This window comes from Culex pipiens, chromosome 2 (assembly GCF_016801865.2).
Source record: "Culex pipiens pallens isolate TS chromosome 2, TS_CPP_V2, whole genome shotgun sequence".
Classification (NCBI taxonomy): Eukaryota; Metazoa; Arthropoda; class Insecta; order Diptera; family Culicidae; genus Culex; species Culex pipiens.
Genome location: NC_068938.1, coordinates 210,130,490 through 210,153,425, shown reverse-complemented (window position 1 = coordinate 210,153,425; position 22,936 = coordinate 210,130,490). Strand labels below are relative to the sequence as shown.

At 37.5% G+C, this 22,936-nt stretch overlaps 2 protein-coding genes across 6 annotated transcripts in view; one reads left to right on the top strand and one right to left on the bottom strand.

Annotated features, from left to right (window-relative positions):
- The window catches only part of LOC120432665 (SH3 domain-binding protein 5 homolog), an 84,506-nt gene extending 80,264 nt beyond the window's left edge, over positions 1-4,242 (top strand). For all 3 annotated transcript variants that reach the window (XM_039597914.2, XM_039597912.2, XM_039597911.2), the window contains one exon: positions 2,107-4,242. In XM_039597914.2, coding sequence (XP_039453848.1) covers positions 2,107-3,057 — 951 coding nt within the window. In that variant the 3' untranslated portion in view covers positions 3,058-4,242. The remainder of the gene's footprint in view (positions 1-2,106) is intronic.
- Positions 4,243-8,290: 4,048 nt separating this feature from the next.
- Positions 8,291-22,936, bottom strand: part of LOC120432658 (uncharacterized) — a 60,396-nt gene continuing 45,750 nt past the window's right edge. For 2 of the 3 annotated variants that reach the window (XM_039597903.2, XM_039597902.2), the window contains 2 exons: positions 12,704-13,562; positions 8,291-9,755 (listed from right to left, as the gene is read on the bottom strand). In XM_039597903.2, the coding sequence (XP_039453837.1) occupies positions 8,678-9,755; positions 12,704-13,562 (1,937 nt within the window). In that variant the 3' untranslated portion in view covers positions 8,291-8,677. Of the gene's footprint in view, positions 9,756-12,703; positions 13,563-13,645; positions 13,906-22,936 lie in introns of those variants that run through there. The other variant, XM_039597904.2, reaches the window with a different exon arrangement.

Genomic DNA, 22,936 nt, shown 5'->3' with positions numbered 1-22,936 from the left:
TGGCCAATCCTGCCAAAATGGTCATTTTCATTACTAGTATCAAAAACCATGAATTTTGATACCCATATTGCCCAAATTTGTATGTTTTCGTAAATGTCCTCCCGGTAGAACCTTCCCACAGGGCACTGGCCACTCCGGGTGTGGCCAATCCTGCCAAAATGGTCATTTTCATTACCAGTATCAAAAACCATGAATTTTGATACCCATATTGCCCAAATTTGTATGGTTCCGTAAATGTCCTCCCGGTAGAACCTTCCCACAGGGCACTGGCTACTCCGGGTGTGGCCGATATCCTACCAAATTGTTCCCAATAATTTCGGTATTCCGGTGACCGTTCTGGCTACCGTCAATAACTTCTTGGACCTCCTCTCAAGTTCGTGCACCACCTGCGTGTGTGTGTGTGTGTGAGCAATAAAATTCCCAACGTAAGGTCCGTCTTTGATGAAAGTCTGATGGACACTAAATCCTCCAGAGGCTAACTTTTAGCTTAAATAGTTTTCACAGCATCTACGCAACAGAAACAGAATGTCACGCCGAGGGCTTGCGACGGTAACGCTACATTTTCGAAAAATTTTGCATTGACACCGCAGATAGAGCTTTAAGACAAAGTCCTTTGTCAAAAATATATGATACAGGCATTATAGGGCGATTTTTTTATGTCCAATTTTGTATTTTGAGAACATGTATTTCATGAAGGAAAACACCCTTACAAAAATAAAGCTTCTTGCAACTTGAAATTTGTGAAAAATCAGTATATTTTTTATGTCATCAAATTACCCGTAAAATTTGATGACTTAAAAAATACTAATTTTTCACAAATTTCAAGTTGCAAGAAGCTTTATTTTTGTAAGGGTGTTTTCCTTCATGAAATACATGTTCTCATAATACAAAATTGGACATAAAAAATCGTTCTATAATGCCTGTATCATATATTTTTTTAATCTCAAAACTATTAGCTCAATTTTCAATGTTAGAAAATGAAACTTTTGTTAAACTTTTTGCTTTGTCAATTGCTTAGGCATTATATCTTGAAAACGGTGCACTTTAGCAAAAAATGTGTAAAGTATTTTTCGATTGCAACTTTGATTGTTCATCTCAAAATACAGTCCAGACTCGATTTTCCGAAGGCCTTGGCAAAATTTCACTTCGGATAATCGAATCACGAAATTTTTTTTCGCTGTTTTATTTTTGATTGTTGAACTTTAGTATGACCTCCAAACTACTCTAAGGTGATTTAGAGTTTTTAATTCCCAAATGGCGGCCAAAACGACGGTGATGAAATATTGAAAAAAAAAAAAAAGCATTTTTCGATTTAAAACGCAACCAACCATTCAAATTTAACTAAAATGGAGTCACAGAACTCAAATTTGATGTTTAAAGTAAATACGAAAAAAAAAATTGTTCGTGATTCGATTATCCGAAGTCCCTTACAAACCTTCGGATAATCGAACTTCTGATAATCGAAACTTCGGATAATCGAGTCTGGACTGTATTTTTGGAATATTGAATCACATTTTTAAATTCGAAATTGAAAATTAAAAATATATTTTAAAACTACAATGATAAAAAGTCAATTTAAAAAATGGGCTTATTTTTCTCGTATACCTATTTTTCTGAATAATTGTTATCATAAAAATAAAAAATCCTTTGTTTAGAAACAGATTTTTAGATATTGCCATGCCCATTTTGTATGCACTGCCTGCTAATTTGTATGCAGTCTTGAATGAGAAAAAAAACTAATGATGCAAAATGGTTTTTTTAAAATAGAAAATGCTTGAAGGCATGGACTTAAAATAATACAAAGAAAGGTCGATATGTGATAACGTAAAGAATTACTCATACGCAAAGAATCTCTAGCAACGACGCCGACGTTAACCTCTATGCAGTAGCAGCAAGTGCTTCCATTTTAGTCAGAGGGAAATGTTGAAGTCGCCCCTCAACGATGTTGTTTTTTTTTATCAATAAAATTCTTCAGGGTTCACTTCGATGTCTTAATCCACTTAAAATTGGAGAAAACCAAAATGCTTGGCTTGGGTTGGAATGCTTGAGTTCGCAACCACACAAGCTCAATCAGTATTTTTTAACATTTTCTAATTTTCTTTTTAGGTATCCCAACTGGAGGAACGCAACCGCCGCAGCATCCACAAATCCAAGCCATACTTCGAGGAGAAGCAACTGTGCCAGGAGCAGCTTGAAGCCCAAAAGGGTCGAATCCAGCAGCTGGAAGACCAGATCGCCTCCGCCAAGACCGCCTACGGAACCGCCCTCCGAAACCTGGAACAAATAAGCGAGGAAATCCACAAACAACGGGGCGACTTGAGTATGGCCGCTCCGTCGGGACCTCGGGAACCCGGCGTGGGTGCCGAACTGGCCAACCTTCCCCCGATGGCAACAGCAGCGGCTGCGTCGTCCTCCTCGACGTCGTCAAAGCTGGCCTCGCCCGTCTACAGCAGCAATATGCCGGACATATCGAGCGAGCTGGACAAGTGCGAGATCCACTCGGTGGGAAGTACGTCGCTGGCCACCAGTTCCGCCGTCAGCGAAAAGGACCCCACGGAGGACGACGACTACATGCACGACACCGACCTGAACCTGGAGCTGCTCCGGCAGAAGGTGAAAACGTTGGCCGTGCGACCGGTCGAGGGTGGCGACGGCCAACAGCAGGAGCAGGAAATCTGGGAGCACGAACTCGCCGCCACCGTCGACAAGCTGGACCACCTGATGATGCTGCGCGAGTGCTCACTCACCGGAACGCCCACCAGCGGCAGCTTGCCGGTCACGCCCAAGCACCACTCGCAGCTGTCGTCGCCCGTGATGGCCGAAAAGCAAAAGATTAAAATGTTCAAAAAGTTGGACCCGCTGCCGCTGGCCAACGTCTCGATGTACGCGCTTCCAACCTATCTCAACAGCAGCAACGGCGGCGGTCAGCAATCGCTTCAGCAGTACGCGCTGCAAACGCCCCAGAACGATCTGGTCACGCCATGTAACGAGCCGATGATGGCGCCCACGTCGGTCGCCGTCGGCGGATTCAAGAGCAAACGGAAGATGTCCATGTAAAATTAAGGTTCCTCCCCTCTGTTTAGTGCATAAGCAAATCGACTGACAAACACTTCACCTTTCCTACCCCCAAATTCCTTCCCAAATCCTCTCCTCCGTTAAAGTGGCAAGGCTTTCTTTGCGTTCGATTTATTTTCTACGTTTTACTAGGAATAACGAAATGATCGCGGAATTTGAGAAAACCGCGTGAAGGACTCTCCTTTCGGAGATTTAGATTTAATTTAATGCTGGCCAGATATTCGACAGAGAAAGCTTTGGTCGCTGACTGCTTCCCCTTTGTGCATTTGTTTTGTGTGTTTACATTTTACGGGTATTTTGTTACTTGATTGTTTGTTTTTCTGTTTGTTAGTAATAAAGTGTTTCAATCATCATTTGCTGGCTTCTTTATTCGATTTGTTGTAGAAAATAACAAACTCTGAACAAAAACACAGAAATACTAAATGTTACCTAGAAAGCAACAAACAAAACACACTTTGTTAAGTACAAACTCGAAATGTATACTCTATTGACATGTTTAAAATTGATGAAAACTAAAAAGAAGCTAAATTTTAGTGTCACTAGCAAACCACGCAAGAAGCGAGCAAAGCAAATCTGGTTTAAAACAATAGTGAAAGTACCCAACACAATACATCAAGGAAATGCTGTTTTTACGCTAAAAGCATCGCAAAACACACACACACGTGCGGTTACTATCTATTATTGATCAAAGCTTTATTACATCTTAAAAATTGAGTGGGCATGTGTGTGTGTAGGAAAACAGTTGTAAAAGCTCGAATGTTGCCGTTTAATGGCAACTTAGAAAAAGAAAGTAAAATTATTCTGTTTGAATTTGATTGAGTTTAAACAAAACTTTGGAGAGCGAAGCGAACAGAGTACAGAATAGATGTTTTATTGTATATAAAAGTAAGAAAGTAACAAGTGAGACGATTTAAGATGGTTTAAATTTAAAACAAACTTTAATAGCATTAGACGGTAGTGAAGCGAGATATTCAGCAAAAACAAAATAAATATAAAGATTAAAATATATATAAATAGTTTAGAAACTAACTAACACACGTGTATTGCTCGATCTGCAACGTAACAGTAACAAAATAAAACTACTATTCAAACAACAATAAACGTGTAGAAGGTCGGCTATCGAATGTAAGGTTGATGAGAAATACAAATTTAATAGAATAATAATAATCGAACTTGGATTTTATTCGTTGGAAAGAAACTTAAGCAGTGGAAAAGGTGGGACACGTTACTCATTCAAGATGTGCGGCTACGAGAAGTGTCACATAACACAATGTTTAGAAATCATTTCAAAACAAGTTCAACAAAACCTTTTTCTTCCTTCTGCTTTCTGGCGGATTTTGTTTTTTTTTCTCAGAATTGAAAAACAGATGAAAAGCAATAACAATGATAATTTAGTTCTCTGGATTTTTTTAATTTATGGATTCAGAAGCAATTCAAAAGTAGTTGTACTTTACATAAAGAATCATAAAACATTTAAAAAATCTGGAATTCATAAATTTGTAAATTCAAGAAATCAGAAATTAGGACATTCAAAAATACTAAATTTGCAGGACATTCAAAAATACTAAATTTGCATTTTTGAATTTCTTAATTTCTGACTCTAATTTTTAAAGTTCAGAAATTTTAAAATTCCGGGAACTAAAAAAGCTAATTTCAAAAAATAAAAATTACGCAAATTTAAAAAGATAACTATTTTACTGTTTTATGAATTTTAAAACGAATAATTTTAAAAATTAGAATTTCAATACAGTCCGGACTCGATTATCCGAAGGCCTTGGCAAAATTTCACTTTGGATAATCGAATCACAAAAAACAATTCGTTGCCTTAGTTTTGATTGTCGAGCTTAAGAATGACCCCTAAAACTACTCTGAAGTGATGGCGCATTTTTTTATTTAATAGGCCATAAACCATTCAAATTTAACTAAAATGGGGTCGCAGAACTCGAATTTGATGTAAAAAATGAGAAACAAAAAAAAATAAGAAAAAAATTGTTCATGATTCGATTTTCTGAAGTCCCATACAAACTTTCGGATAATAGAATTTGTATAATCGTGTCTGGACTGTATTTCTAAACATTAAATGTTCAAACATTTAATTTTAGTTTTAAAATTATTTATTTTCCCAAAAAAAATCAATAATTCAAAAACTGTAAATTCAGGAGTCAAAATCATGGAATTTAAAAATATAGGAAAAAATGAATTCATCAATACAAATATAAAAAAATCAGAATTACAAATATTTAAAAAAATCTAAAATTTCCAAAATTTAATAATTTGGAATCCTAAGAAATCTAAAATGCAAGTACCGTAAAACGGGGTGACTTTGATTGCCGGGGTGACTTTGACAGGTTTTCGATTTTTCCGCAAAATGAAGAGTACAATTAAAATACGTACGGAATGGTTTAGAATCATATTGACCGTAGTAGAGAAATGTTCAAAGTACCTCAAGAAGAACTTTTTATAAGATTTTGAAAAGTTTAAAAAAGTTAGTTAACTATAGTTAAGAAAATGTTGATGAAAGTAATTATTTTTAACTTCTCAAAGTGTCATGATGTTCTCAATGAACATGATTTTAAATCGGAAAACGGGATGCGTTTTCGGATTCTTTGGAAAAAAATTTACTAGGAGAAGATTAAATAAGTTTGTAAATAATAAATTTCACAAAAAATCATGTAAAATGTGAAAACTTGTGATTCGTGCTTAGTATAGTATAAAATGCAATATAATTCGATAATTTTATCAACAAAATTAGTTTTAACAAATTTCAAGTGAAATTCCGACTTTTTAACAATTTTACCTAAAATTTATACGTTTTTTGTTAAAAAGCTTATAACCTTAGTTAACAAAATATAAACATCGATTTTTTTTTCTTAAAAACTATATTAGCTACTATAGTGATGGTACATTTCACGTACAAATAAAGTTCGAACATCTTAAATATGATTTTAACAAGAAAAACTATGACTATCAAAGTCATCCCGGAATTTAAACCAAGAATTTTTAACTTAACTATTTTTCTAAACACTATTGAAAAAACTTTTTTTCCAAAATAGTGCATGGACTTTGTGTGGCCTACCCCAGTACATGTTTTAAAAATAATAATCTTGAGAAAAACCTTACCTGTTGGAAAATATTCCAAAAACAAATTGAAATCCTATCAAAGTCACCCCGGTTTACGGTATTTAAAAAACTATTTTTTGAATTTTTAAAGAATGTAAGAATTTTGAGAACAGAATTTCAGAACTTTTGAATTTCAGGATCTTAAAAAAAATCTCCAAACCAAATTTTATTATTTTTTTCAATATAAACAACATTTAAAAATTCTGGAATTCATAATTTTTTAAATTCTAGAAATTAAAAAAATCTAAAATACTGAATTTACACTTTTGAACTTCTTAATTTCTGAAAAAAATTAGGACTCCAAATTATTCTTGTTCAGAAATTTTAAAATTCTGGGATCTAAACAAACAAAATTTAAAAACATAGAAATTTAAAAGAATTCAAAAGTTAACGATTTTACAGTTTTATGAATTTTGAAATGAAAAAAAAGAAGAAGAAGAATTCAAAACATTAGAATTTTAATATTTTTTAATTGTTGAATGTTCAAAAATGCAAATATCTATGAATTTATTTATTTTCCAGAAATTTTGAAGAATTCAAAAATTGTAAATTCAGGAGTCAATTAATTATGAAATTTTAAAATATAGGAATTAATAAATTCATCAATACAAATATTTTAAAATCCTTAAACATAAAACTGAAACATTGGAATAAAATTGAAAAATGCAGAATTTCAAATATTAAAAAAAATCAAAAATATCCAAAATTCAATAATCTGGAATCCTATAAAATCTAAAATGCAAGTATTTAAAAAACAAATTTTTAAATTTTTAAAGAGTGTAAGAATTTTGAAAACTAAGAATTTAAAAAATATAGATTTTAAAAAATTCATAAATTTTTAAATTCGAGAAATCAAAAATTTGGAATTCAAAAAGACTAATTTTCGGGTGAGTTTTCAAAAAGCCGTAAGAGCCACCGTGACCTCCGACACTATAATTCGTTTTTCTCCAAATTATAACAAAATTTCATTTATTTTTAGTTTGGGGCACATGAAAGACATGTAGATGAACAATCTTAAGCATTTCTGAAATTGGCTTTTCATAAGTGCGTCGAATACCGATGCAAAGAAGGCTTTATTTACCACTGGCTCTTACGTCTTTTTGAAAACTAATCCGAGAAATTTGCATTTTTGAATTACTTAATTTCTGAAAGAAAAATTAAGTCTTTAAATTTTTGAAGTTCAGAAATTTTGAGGTTCTAAGAACTCAAAAGGCAAAATAAAAAAAAAAATCATAAATTTCAAAATTCAAAAGTTAAATATTTTGCAGTTTCATGAATATTAAAATGAATAATTTAAAAAATTGTAAAATTAATGAATTCCAAAAATAAGAATTTCAAAATTTCTAGAAGTTGAATGTTCAAAAACACAAATATTTATGTATTTAATTTTTTTCCTAAAATTTTCAAGAATTCAAAAATGGTAAATTCAAGATTTAAAAAATTATGAAATTTAAAAATATAGGAATGAAGGAATTCATCAATAAAAAAATCGATAAAGGAAAAAAAACCAAATTAAACATGTTTTATGATTTATTGAAAACTGAAAAAAATGTTATGTTATGACGAAAGTTGTTCAAAATTACACCTTTTCATTTCATTTATTTTCATTTTACTTGTGTGAAGTAACTATGTGGACTACCTTTCAACAGCTGATTAATTCAAAGTTGGGAACAGAGTTTGCCGGTGCTTACGGAATCGAGTAAATCTACTGAAGGAAATAAGTTACAAAATAACCTTAGAAATAGCTAATAGATGGGGGAAAGTTAGAGGAAAGGAAAAAAATACATTTGAACTAGGGAAAACCTGGAATTTGAAAATTTCCGAAACCGGGAAAATTTTAGAAATTTGGTGGTCACCCTGAAGCTTGAAAAAACAATATAATTTTTGGGACAAACGATTTGCAAAATAAATACAAATACATGAAAAAAAAATTGCATTGGTAAAATTGAACAAATTTCATGATTGGTTTTTGCTTCATTGTTTGCAATTTTAACAATTTTATTTTATTTTTTTTCCGTCTCCATCATATCAGTATTAAACTGTTGACTAAAAAATTTTCTATTGAAGATTTGTGATATTACAAAAAACACGCTCATTACAAGAAGGCACATGAAATTGCATTTCATTAAATTAGTTTTACAAAATATTCGAAGTGCTCCGTCCTTTCGGGCACCATCAACACATGTGTTTTCAAAGATTGCTTATCCGTTTACACTTTTTACACATCTCTATACCAACTGCTACTGCTACTTCAGACTTAGGGCACTATATCACATCTATGCGCACTTTTTCTTTTGCACTGGTAAAAGCTTAACAAAACAAAAAAAAAAACAGATATGAGTCTCTTCTCCTACTTATTATTAAAAACGAAAATCATCTAACGAGGCACATTGAATTATTTTCTTCTACGGATTCGAGCACCGAACAAGAGTCCCTGTAGGTCCCTGTAATTCTCCAATTTTCGAGCATCAACTTGACACCGTTAATGCTGCCTTCCGACCGCTTCCAGATTGCTAGAGAGAAAGTGCTCCATCGAGGCTCGGAACTGCTCGAGCAGTCCGCCCACCACCATCCGGTAAATGTCCAGCGTGGCGTCGGTGGCACGCGGTTTGAGGTCACTCTGGCGGCGCAGGTTGGCAAAGTACTCGACAAAGTCCTGCGGCCGCTCGGGCCACTTGTAGTCCATCTGGAAGGTGGCCCGGAAGCGACACCCGTACCGCTTGATGAGGATTCCGGCCAGGCCGAGGTAATCGCGGTTGTACCGGATCTCGAGTTGTTCCAGCTGCGCGAACAGTTGGTCCACGTCGATGCGTTCGTCGCTGTAGTTGCGCAGGGCGGCGCAAATCTCCTTTTGGCGTTGCACGAAGAACGCGTCGATTTGGGTTTGCATGGCGGCGCGGAACGACTCGGCGGGTTTGGGACGGGGTTCCGTAGGTGGTGCGGGGGGACTGACCAGGTCGATCACGGCCGTTGGAGGTGGGGGTGGTGGAACCTTGAGCCGGGGTAACGGAGGAGGCGCCGAAGATCGTCTCAGCTGGCACAGTGTCGGGTGTCGCTTCATGGGGACGAGCTTGGGTCGGATGGCACGCTGCGGTGGTTTCGGAGGCTTCGGGATGGGTAGCGAGTTCAGGATGTGGTAACCTTGGCGCAGTTGCTGCTCGCGTGGGCCTTTGAGCATGGCTTCGTACTGCCAAAGGGGCGAGTCTTTGGAGAAGTCGAGTGGCTTCTGGTCGTCGTACAGATTGTGCAGCACTGAGGAGCCAAACCCGAACTGGACCGGTAGGTATGTTACGGTTCGGGGTCGTTCCGAGGGTGGGGGTGGATCTCGACGGGGTAGAATTTTGACGTAGCCACGTGGTGGTGGTGGATGGGGTGATGAGTGAGGGATTGGAGGATCTACTGAGGGTTTCTTTGGTAGCTTTTCCACAACTGTTTGAGGTGGATAGGATGGCACAAGAACAGGGCGTCGGCTGCTGCTGTTGTTCGTTGCTGGTAACTGCTGAACCGATGCCTCGCGGACAATGTAGTGAGATTTCGTAGGGGGTGCAAAGGCTGAATTTCTGGAAGGGAGAAGAAGGTGACATATTAGATATAAATTTTATTTATTTTTTGTTTATTTCATAATTAAAAAAGGTTAACTAATGAACCAACAATGTTCAATGTAATGGGCTGATTAAAACATTTGTAGATGAATATTCTACTACATGCATTATGCAGCTCAACTTTATGTTAATTTAATCAATAACATTGCTCACTTGCAAGTCAACTGTTTTTGTCTTCCTCACCTCATTGAGGAAAAGCTACAAGTCCAGAAGAAGGGGATGAAAATTGTGTAATTAGAAATTAGATTCATGAATTTTGGAGAAAATCGCTTTGGATTTTTAACTAAACTGCAAGTGTTTTTTTTCTTCGCAAGTATCTCTACCTATATTGAACACATCTGATATATTTTTTTAAAGAACTTGTTTTGAATGTTTTTTCACAATCTGGTTGCTCTGGGGTAATACATAGTTTTTTGATGAAATATTCAAAGGTAAGCATTGTTTAATGCTCAAATGTGTTTGCGGGTAATTAGTTGATGCAATTTTGTGACAAATTATGCATAGCCAAACAAAAAAAATGTTGAAATAACAAGTCATAGTTTCAACATTTGCATGGAAAAAGTGTTTTAAAATGCATTTTACACTTGTTTAGTTGTTTTGCAATCATTAGTTTTCAAAAAATATAAGATTTGACGAAAACAAAAATTTAAACAAAAAAAAAATTGCGATAATAAACATCGAAATTTTTTAAAAATTCTAAACATTTTTAAATCAATCCAAACATGCTAAAAATGAACGCAGGGGAATGCATTTTTAATTGATTTCAGCTGATTGCAGTTCAATTTTTATTAAAAAAAATTGAAAAAATACTTTTTTGCCACCTGACTTTTCGGGCCAACTTTTAAGGGGGAGGGGGGGGGAGGGAGGGGAAGACAAAAACTTTAAATAAAATTTGTACCAGCCTTATGGAATAAATAAATATACAAAAAACTTTCCAACATACAAATATACAAAAAAAAACATTGCAAATATTTTTTGAAGTATATGCACATCGGAATCAAAAAAAAAAATCAAAATATTTTTAAACGAGCTCAAACATGCTATTTATTACTGTTATCAATGCAGAAAAATGCATTTCTGGTTGTTTTTCAGTTTATTAGACCTTCTATTATCTTAAAAATTATATTTTTTTAATTTTATTTTTGCTCCTGATTTTTTAAAGCAATTTTTAAGGGGGAGGGGGGAAAAAAGAAATTCAGAAATTTTATGTACAAAAAATCAAATACAAAAACTAAAAAAATAAGAAATTCAAAAGGCCAAAAAAACTAAGCTTCTAAAATTCTAAAATTTAAAAAAATTTAAGAGACTCGATTATCCAAAGCCCTGAGAAAATTTTCACTTCGGATAATCGAATCAGGATTTTTTTTTATTGTTGAGCAGTATAACCCATAAACTACGATAAAGTGATTTAGAATTTTGAAGTCTAGGATGGCGGCCAAATGGCGGTGATGAAATATAAAAAAATGCATTTTGTAATTCAATAGGCGATTAACTACTCGCAGAATTGGAATAGCCAATAAAAAAAATATATAAAAAAATGTTTTTGTTCGTGATTAGATACAAACCTTGTATAATCGAGTCTGGACCGTATTGAAAAATGCAACAATTAAAAAAAATTATGAAATGATAATTTAAAAAAGTCAAGTATTTTTAATATTCTAGAATAAAAAAATTCAAAATCTGGGAAATAAAAATTAAAAAAAAGTTCGTTCTCGATTTCTAAAGTTCTTGTCAAATTTACGTCCGGATAATCCAATCAAGAAATTCTTATCTTTTTAATAATTTGGGTTTCTAACCTAAAATAGGACTCAAAAAATGCCTGATTTTCTGTAACATAAACTATGAAAAATATTTGCCACGGCCTAACTTAAAAAAATATTTAATTTCTAGTCACAATTAGAGTAAAGTGAAAAGTAAGCCTTGTAAATAAATGTGAGTAAAATTTATTTTATATTTTATTTGCAAAATATTATGCATCGGCGGTCCCCTTGTTATTTTTCGTTCAGCCCACTTAGCGAGCAGCATTCGGTGACTGGGCTACGTTCTCAGCCCAGTTACCGTTGCAGTTACCGTACTGTATATGAATTTAAGATTTTTGGTTTGAAGAAATCAAAAAGTTTTGGAACTCAAAAATTTTAGAACGAAAGGATTTGTAAATAAAAAAAATTCCAGAATTGTAGAATTTTAAAATTAAAGAGTTTATTTTTTTATTCAGAAATTTTAGTTTTCGGATTTTTAAATTTTTGTAAATTTTACTTAAATTTTGGAATTTTTAAATTGTTAAATCCATCAATTATGAATTTGTCTGTTTTTTTATTTTATAATTTAAAATTTTCTCAATATTTTAATCTTTTTTTTCTCTCTTGAATCTCGAACCGAACTGTCAACTTTTCTTGAGAGGTCACGAAAAGAATGCGCAACTTTTTTTTATCCGCGTTTCTTCCGATGTCCGCACTTAGCTTATAGCAATTTATGACATTATAATTTGTTTGTTAAATAAAGAGAGCATTTTTCGCACTCAAATATTTAGTTTTTTTTTCAAGAAAAAAATAATAATAGGATATTGAGATGTTCATAGAGTAAACACACCGTGGTCGCCATTTGTAACATCAACATGTCGATGCTCCTATGCTCCCTTGCATTACCTTGTTGGGATTCCTATCAAGATAGAACAAGAGACAAACGGGCATCGATGCATGAAAAAAAAAATCAGGACGGAATAATAATTTTAAAAGGATCAATAAAAATTTGAATGCAACCAACTCAAATTGTGAAACTTTGACCTAAGTAAAAAATATCCCATCCAGCTTTTCCCCAACCATGGTGCACGTGCACCACCACTTCAATGGAGCCGCACCATACTTCAACACTTTCCACCCTCCCAAACAAATCTCAACAACACTCACCTCGACCTACTCCCAATCGTCTGATCTCCGATGGTCAGCCCAACGAGTCGCTTAACCGGCACTCCGCTCGTCACACTCCTATAACCGCGGGACATCCTCCGGGGATCGTTCGGCATCAATCGGGAGTACGGCTTCGTCGTTCGCACCTCCTTCAAATTTCGCAACTGACTTGCGATCCTCGTCTGCTGCTGCTGCGGCTGACTATGTTGTAAGTGATGTTGAAGCATCGACGCTGGGTGTTTTGGGTTCTGCGGCGGTGGTGGGATGTGGACTGATATGACTGGGTTGTCCTTTTGTACCAATTTTGATTCGTTGTACACAAGTTGGGTGTCCACGAGGGTAAAGTTGAACACGACTTCCGGTTCCTGTGCTGCGGCCGAGGTCATCGTCGCCGTCGCAGTCGGAGGAAAGAGAAACTTTTGGCTTTGAGGTTTGGGTTGGGGCTCACAGATTCTGAGGTCAGTCTTCTTCTTGAGGGGGTCGCTGGGTTCACCGCCGCCGTTGAGCAGCTTGCAGTCGATGACCAGCTCGTTGCGTTCGTCCTCGTCCTCGAGGTCGTCCCGATCGAAGAATCCGCCATCGCTGGACTCCTTCTCGATGTTGTCGTAGTAGATCTTGGACGGAGGTTGCTCCAGCAGGGACTGCGCCTTCGGAACCAGGACTTCCGGTTCCGGTTCCGACGACGGGTACTCCCCGATCACGTCAATGTACTCCTCCTCCTGCTCCTCGTCCTCGAGCCGCTTGAAGCTTTCCTCGTGGCTAAAAACCGGCCGGAACCGACCCAGCTCCAGCTGCTGGCCCCGGACCGTGGCCAACGGTTGGGTATCGATGTTGTTCCGCATGTTGAAGTAGTGGTGATCTGCACAAAGAGAAAAGAAAACCGCTGTTATCACCACAAGCTTATCAAAGAAAGACACTGTCACTGAAGTCAGACGCCCTCACCATCCTGTCGGGAGCGTGCCAGGGCAGAAAGTGGCCGGCCCCGGGCGTGCGGTCGCGCCTTTTATAGGCTTCGCTTATCTGTGCGCGGCGGGGCCACAAATTCTATGCAAACATATCCCCCCAATCTCCGGCCGGCCGGGCCATTCTGCGCTGTCCCACGTTTGCTGCCTGATAACAAATCGAGCCATTAAATCAGCCCTCGTTTGTTAGCACGAGTAAGCTTACGGCGCTGGCGGATTGATGGGTAGTAAAGTCCAGGAGTTAGGATGACCCGCCGTGGGGAAGCGGGGATTTACTAAAAATTGTTAAACATTTAACTTTTAAAAGGAATCACCGGAAACATTTTTCATATTGTAGCCTGGTAAAAATTTTGTTTGAAGTGTTGACCCGACATTTTATTTAAAATGTTGGCCCGAAAAATCAGGAGGCAAAAAAAAAAATGTTTTCAACAAACTTCAAATTTTAATTAAAATTTAAGTGCATATATCAAGTTAAAATGCATTCCTTTGTGTTTAGAATCGTTTTTAGAATGTCTAGGTTGATTTAAAAATCTTTTGAATTTATGAAAATCTTACATTTTATGAAAACTAATGATTGCAAAACAACTGAACTAGTGTAAAATGCATTTTAAAGCACTTTTTTTTATTCAAATGTTGAAACTATGGCTTGTTATTTCGATTTTAATATTTTTTTATTTTTTTGCAATGGATTAATTTTCATCCTCCGAATAATGAAGAGTTTTTTTTTGTAGTTTAATTGAAATTTTAGCAAACTCATCAAGCGGATCGTGCATAACTTGTCCCCTCCAAATTTGTGTTTTTTTTTTACAATAAAATCAAATCAAGTCTCAATACACGGATAGAAATGTTTTTAGCATATCCAGACCACTCAAAACACATTTTAAAATTCCCAACTTTTTCCCGACTTTTTTAGAACCATTTTTAGAGCCATTTCTTATCAGAAGAATGATGTCAAACTAAACATTCTTTATAAAAAAGTCAGTAAAACCATCGAACAAAATTCAGCAGTAAATAAAAAAAAAATCAAACTGTTGACAATTTTAATAAAAAATACATAACTTGAATTTTTTTTTTAATATTGCAAATTGGGATTGCAAAAAATAAAGATAACTGATTTGTTATATTTCAAAATATCTTGAATTTGTAAAAAAAAGTTCTACCAAGTTCCTTTTTCAATTTTGTAAGTTTTGATGATTTTTTTTAAATCAATGTTGATTTATTCAGTTGTCAGCTTAAAAATGTTTTTTTTAAATAAAAAAAACAGTTTGATAAGACTCTCTTTTCTACTACTAATTTTATGCCAATTTTTTAAACAAAGTTGTAATATACTAAAATTCCTAAAATTAAACTTTTTGCAGCTTCAATGTTTTTTTCTTCATCATTTCGAAACGTAAGAATGTTTTTCCATTGTTTCATTCAACAAAAAACGTTTGGATTTAATTCGATATTTCAGTTTTCCGACAACTGAAAATCAAGCATTATCTATAGTGATTTACCCATGCAAACAAAAACTGTTAAGTTTTTCCAAATGACTTAATGAATATTAAAATACTCAAATAGATTAAAATAGTGAAAGAAACCATTATAAAAGAAAAGTTGCTAAAGACTAATTGAGTGAAATTAATTTGGAAATTGTACAAAATACTACTAAATAATGCGAGAGCTAGGAAATATGCTTGGGATTCCCGGCTTTTTCCGACTTTTTGTCAAAAAATCCGAATTTCCGATTTTTTGCCGATTTTTCGTGGATTTTGACGAATTCCCCACTTTTTCCCAACTTTTTCCCAACTTTCCCGATTTCCCGACTTTCTCGATTTTCCGACTTGAGTGGCCACCCTGCATATACGGTAACTCTATGTTTTTGAATTTAAAAACATTGAAATGTTTCTCAAATTCACATCATTTTTTCCGATTTTGAACAACAATGTTGTCAATTTTGAAAACATTTACATCGAAATTTAGCAAAATGTTGATGATTTTGGAAACATTTCAATGTTTACGAATTCGAAAACTGGTTCAATCAATCAACTTAATCACATAACATTTTTGATTTTTAAAATTTATTTTTAAGTAAGGCCGTTGCTAATATTGTTCAATGTTTATGTCACCCCTTCCTTCAAAATTGGTTCGGAAAATCAGGGGGCAAAAAGCTTTTTTTTTCATGAAACTGGAAAATTTCAATGGAAATAGAAATCTAATCAACTCAAAACAATCTAAAAGCCTTTTTTCTGTATTGATAGTCTTATTGAGCTTTTTTGGGCTTGTTTAAACATATTTTGAATTTTATGAAATTACAATGATCAGCACCGCAAAAGCTTTTTTTTTTCTCTCACAAAAATAGAATTTTCGTCAATACTTATAAATTTTAGAAACTTATGATTGCAAAACAACTGGACAGGTGTATAATGCATTTTAAAACACTTTTTTCATTCAAATGTTGAATCTGTGACCTGTAATTTTTATTTTTTTGCCCACATGAAGAATAAAAAAAAATCTTATTTTTTTATTTTCTTACTTTTAACATCAAATTTGAGTTCTGAGACCCCATTTTAGTCAAATTTGATTAGTTTTTCGCCTAATAAATTTTAAAAGGCATTTTTTGAATATTTCATCACTGCCATTTTGGCCACCATCTTGGATTTAAAAATTCTAAATCACTTCAGCGTTGTTTGGGAGTAATACTTAAGTTTGACAATCAAAATAAGACAACGAAAAATAGTAATATTTTTTGTGATTCGATTATCTGAAGTAAATTTTTCCAAGGCCTTCGGATAATAGAGTCTGGACTGTACATTCAGTGATTTCTCAGCTGAATGTTAAACTTCCATGTTTTTAATCAATTCACCGTTTGCCGGGTCGTGGCGCTGGAAGTGGGGACGCGAAATCGTGATTATTCAGGTTAATTTTTTGGTGTGCTTTTGTGTCGCGGTTCGTATGGGATGAGTGATTGTGCTAATCAAATAATAGCATCATTGGTGCGCTGGAAGTGGGGACGCGAAATCGTGATTATTCAGGTTTATTTTTTGGTGTGCTTTTGTGTCGCGGTTCGTATGGGATGAGTGATTGTGCTAATCGAATAATGGCATCATTGGTGCGCTGGAAGTGGGGACGCGAAGTCGTGATTATTCAGGTTTATTTTTTGGTGTGCTTTTGTGTCGCGGTTCGTATGTTCGTGGTCGTAAAAAATATTCGGAGTGAAAAGTGATTTTTTTGTGTGCCTTTTGTCGTGAATTGTGTGTGTTTCTTGCTAGTAATAATAATATCAGTCCTTCCTTTATCATCGTTGATCGGAGGGCACGCCGCCGGTTGGGTTTGTCGTATTAATTGTGTTCCAAAGTAACTGGGTGTTAATTGTGTTTAGTACTTCAGTCGATTGCGGGCGGTGAGGCCACGCGCTTGCCTTACTGAATTATTTTTGTCTTTTTCGTTGAGTAATTGGTGTTTTTTTTTGTGCTTTTGTAAACTTAATTAATAGTTTTGTGATTTTCTAAGCCCTTCCTATATCATCGTTGATCAGAAGGCACGACGTCGGGTGGATTGTGCTTAGATTTTTCGAATAAGGTTTTATTTTTTTGCTGTGAAAAAGCCATTTCTATATAATGATCGAAAGAAGCACTGACATTTTGGATTAATTAATAGTGGAGTGAGATAATTTGTGAGTGAGTGATTTTGTGTGTTAACCAGAAAGACCTTCCCATAGCATCGTTGCTCGGAAGGCTCGCCGACGGGTCTGTTATGAAAGTCCTCCCCATAGCGTCGTAGCTCGGGAGGCATCGAAAAGCCAATACCTTATCCTACTAACCCAAAAAAAAATATTTATCACGTGATGCTTGAAGGAGATGCTGTGGATTCAACGGTCTCATGCGGTATCAACAAGTATATAGCGAAAAACTATGTGCTTGATGAGTCTGCAACTTCAACTATCGGACTAACATTCCTCCCTTTCGTTGAACTGCAGGCTTCTTGGGAGGGCGCCGGTATTGACTAATAAAGTAGGGATCTTCAGAGGTTAAACAGTGAACGAATGGTTGGCTCCCACTGATCATTTTTGATTCATTGTTTAACTTCAGCTGATCTGTCAATAACGGAGTAGCAGCTCATTGGCAGTCAACCATGCTCATGCTCATGCTCATGCTCATGCTCAATTCACCGTTTGCCGGGTCGAAAACCAAAATATTACGAAACAGGTATTTAAAAGTTTAAATTTATGAAACTCATTTGAGTGCTGAAAAGAAGAACTTTATTTTGGGTGAAAAAAGGAAGGCCATTTTGTAGTTCAAGAAAGAGGGATAACAATTTAATTATGTGCGTATTTTGTTTTTCACTTGTTTTTCTATTTATGCTATAAATTGTTACATCATTATACACCATATTCTTTTTTTAAGTCACCTTTTTTTAAACGATTCTCGATTTACGCAACTTTTTTTAAGTCATGACTTAAAATGAGAATGTCCATGACTTAAATTGAGAATATGACTTAAATTAAGAATCTTTGGGATTTTGTAATTTGTCGGAGAATTTTCATCATGTATCAATTGTATTTGGTTTAGTTATGTTATAAAAACATTTGAGCATGGTTTTGGAACACCTGGGATGATCTAGTCTATCCGAAACTTCCGAAAATTTTGTGCAGCAGGCTAACCGAAGAAACAAGTTGAAACTTCAAAATTTTGACAACGGATCCTACCCAGAGTGCTTCAGTGAGTGCGGTAGGCTACAGTGCATTGTTGTAACAACTTATTGGGATGATCTGGGACATCCAAGGACTCCCTGGAGTTAAGATCTGTGGGTCTACCGCTGCAACAAGCAAGAGGTCGACGGATTTTGACCCCGGAACATATCCGCATAGCTTCAGTGAGTATGGTAGACTACTTTGCTGATGTGTAGGGATGTCCTGGGTCATCCAAGGACTCCCTGGAGTTAAGATCTGTGGGTCTACCACCGTAACAAGCAAGAGGTCGACGGATTTTGACCCCGGAACATATCCGCATAGCTTCAGTGAGTATGGTAGACTACTTTGCTGATGTGTTGAGATGTACTGGGTCATCCAAGGACTCCCTGGAGTTAAGATCTGTGGGTCTACCACCGTAACAAGCAAGAGGTCGACGGATTTTGACCCCGGAACATATCCGCATAGCTTCAGTGAGTATGGTAGACTACTTTGCTGATATGTTGGGATGTACTGGATCATCAAAGGACTCCCTGGAGTTAAGATCTGTGGGTCTACCACCGTAACAAGCAAGAGGTCGACGGATTTTGACCCCGGGACATACCGGCATAGCTACAGAGCGTATGGTAGACAACTTTGCTAATGTGTTGGGCTGACTTGGGTCATCCAAGGACTCCCTGGAGTTAAGATCTGGTGGTCTATCATATCTCCAGGGAGTCCTTGGATGACCCAGAACATCTCAACACATCAGCAAATTAGTCTATCATACTCACTGAAGCTATGCGAGTGAGTCCCGGGGTCAAAAACCGTCGACCTCTGGCTTGTTACGGCGGTAGACCCTCAGATCTTAACATCAGGGAATCCTTGGACGACCTAGTACATCCTAGAACATCAGCAATGTAGTCTACCATACGCTCTGAAGCTATGCGGGTATATTCCGGGGTCAAAATCCGTCGACCTCTTGCTTGTTACGGTGGTAGACCCACAGATCTTAACTCCAGGGAGTCCTTGGATGACCCAGGACATTCCTACTCATCAGCAAAGTAGTCTACCATGCTCACTGAAGCTATGCGGTTATATTCCGGAGTCAAAATCCGTCGACCTCTTACTTGTTACGGTGGTAGACCCGCAGATCTTAACTCCAGGGAGTCCTTGGATGACCCAGGACATCCCTACACATCAACAAAGTAGTCTACCATACTCACTGAAGCTATGCGGATATGTTACGGGGTCAAAATCCGTCGACCTCTTGCTTGTTATGGTAGTAGACCCACAGATCTTAACTCCAGGGAGTCCTTGAATGACCCAGAACATCTCAACACATCAGCAAATTAGTCTATCATACTCACTGAAGCTATGCGGGTATATTCCGGGGTCAAAAACCGTCGACCTCTGGCTTGTTACGGCGGTAGACCCTCAGATCTTAACATCAGGGAATCCTTGGACGACCTAGTACATCCTAGAACATCAGCAATGTAGTCTACCATACGCTCTGAAGCTATGCGGGTATATTCCGGGGTCAAAATCCGTCGACCTCTTGCTTGTTACGGTGGTAGACCCACAGATCTTAACTCCAGGGAGTCCTTGGATGACCCAGGACATTCCTACTCATCAGCAAAGTAGTCTACCATGCTCACTGAAGCTATGCGGTTATATTCCGGAGTCAAAATCCGTCGACCTCTTACTTGTTACGGTGGTAGACCCGCAGATCTTAACTCCAGGGAGTCCTTGGATGACCCAGGACATCCCTACACATCAACAAAGTAGTCTACCATACTCACTGAAGCTATGCGGATATGTTACGGGGTCAAAATCCGTCGACCTCTTGCTTGTTACGGTAGAAGACCCACAGATCTTAACTCCAGGGAGTCCTTGAATGACCCAGTACATCTCAACACAACAGCAAAGTAGTCTACCATACTCACTGAAGCTATGCGGGTATATTCCGGGGTCAAAATCCGTCGACCTCTTGCTTGTTACGGTGGTAGTCCCGCAGATCTTAACTCCAGGGAGTCCTTGGATGACCCAGGACATCCCTACACATCAGCAAAGTAGTCTACCATACTCACTGAAGCTATGCGGATATGTTCCGGGGTCAAAATCCGTCGACCTCTTGCTTGTTGCAGCGGTAGACCCACAGATCTTAACTCCAGGGAGTCCTTGGATGTCCCAGATCATCCCAATAAGTTGTTACAACAATGCACTGTAGCCTACCGCACTCACTGAAGCACTCTGGGTAGGATCCGTTGTCAAAATTTTGAAGTTTCAATTTGTTTCTTCGGTTAGCCTGCTGCACAAAATTTCCGGAAGTTTCGGATGGACTAGAACATCCCAGGTGTTCCAAATCCATGCTAAAATGTTTTTATAACATGACTAAACAAAATACTATTGATACATTTTGAAAATTCTCCGATAAATTACGAAATCCCAAAGATTCTTAACCCGGGCATGGTCTTCGGGTCTATAGGACCCAGTAGCACTATAAAAGTAATTGTAACTTTTGACCAAAAACACCTAGAGATCTGAAATTTTGTGACTTTGTGTATCTTACTAAGCCACACATTCTGGCCAAAAATGAACTTCCGGTGGCCACCGGAAGTGCCCACCAAAAAAAAACTGACACCAATGGTATTCCGGGTCTATAGGACCCAGAAATGTTTTCAGCTGCCAAAATTCGAGATTGTAACCGATTTTGGATGTCATGACCGCAAATGAAAGGCTAGGATGTCTACTTTCTGAATCCGACCGGCAGAACCGGGTTTGGACACCGTGGCCACCGGGAACCTGCTATAACCGAAAAAAGTCCTTTTTGAGGCCCCTACTTTGAGGACCTGTATCTCCGAAACGATTGCACATAGTAGGTTGCTTCCGGTTGCATTCGACAGATAATAACCTGAATTTTAAGCCCCAGAAAAAATAATTGGTCCATAGTGGCCACCGGTTCCGGTAACCCGGAACTTCCGGAAAACTTGATTTTTACAGTTTTTGACATAAAACCGTCACACAGACCAGTATTTTGAAACCGATTATTTTGTAAATCATTGCAGAAGGATACTATATACCACCCCTGACTGTTTGGTATCGGTTCTGGCCAACTCTGGCCAATCCGGAACCGGTTCCAGGGTACCACTAAAACGGTTCCAATAATTGTCACGCTAGAAACCCGTCATGTTGCATATCAAACTTCATGAAATTGCATGTTATGACCATTTGAGGTCATGCCGATGTCCTCTGACCCATCCTGGTCACTCCGGAACCGGTTACCGGTGGCCACTGGGGGACACTATCGGAATATGCAATGAACCCTATCATCCGACATATCAAACTTCATGAAATTGAAAGTTATGACCATCTGAGGTCATGCCGATGTCCTCTGACCCATCCTGGTCACTCCAGAACCGGTTACCGGTGGCCACTGTGGGACACTATCGGAATATGCAATGAACCCTATCATCCGACGTATCAAACTTCATGAAATTGAAAGTTATGACCATCTGTGGTCATGCCAATGTCCTCTGACCCATCCTGGTCACTCCGGAACCGGTTACCGGTGGTCACTGGGGGACACTATCGGAATATGCAATGAACCCTATCATCCGACGTATCAAACTTCATGAAATTGAAAGTTATGACCATCTGAGGTCATGCCGATGTCCTCTGACCCATCCTGGTCACTCCGGAACCGGTTACCGGTGGCCACTGGGGGACACTATCGGAATATGCAATGAACCCTGTCATCCGACTTATCAAACTTCATGAAATTGAAAGTTATGACCATTTGAGGTCATGCCGATGTCCTCTGACCCATCCTGGTCACTCCGGAACCGGTTACCGGTGGCCACTGGGGGACACTATCGTAATATGCAATGAACCCTATCATCCGACGTATCAAACTTCATGAAATTGAAAGTTATGACCATCTAAGGTCATGCCAATGTCCTCTGACCCATCTTGGTCACTCCGGAACCGGTTACCGGTGGCCACTGTGGGACACTATCGGAATATGCAATGAACCCTATCATCCGACGTATCAAACTTCATGAAATTGAAAGTTATGACCATCTGAGGTCATGCCGATGTCCTCGGACCCATCCTGGTCACTCCGGAACCGGTTACAGGTGGCCACTGGGGGACATTATCGGAATATGCAATGAACCCTATCATCCGTCGTATCAAACTTCACGAAATTGAAAGTTATGACCATCTGAGGTCATGCCGATGTCCTCTGACCCATCCTGGTCACTCCGGAACCGGTTACCGGTGGCCACTGGGGGACACTATCGGAATATGCAATGAACCCTATCATCCGACGTATCAAACTTCATGAAATTGAATGTTATGACCATCTGAGGTCATGCTAACGTTCTTTGAACTTTTCTGGTCACTTCGGAATCGGTTTCCGATGGCCACTTGGGGACACTTGTGGAATATGCAATGAACCCTAACATCCGACATATGAAACTTCATAGAATTGAAAATTATTACTATTCCAGGTTATGCCAACATCTGTATCCTTCTATATCGCACAACAAAAAATATGTGAATTTTGGAATGTTGAAAATTTGGATAACCACTTTTTTGAGTAATTTTACCTAAAAAATG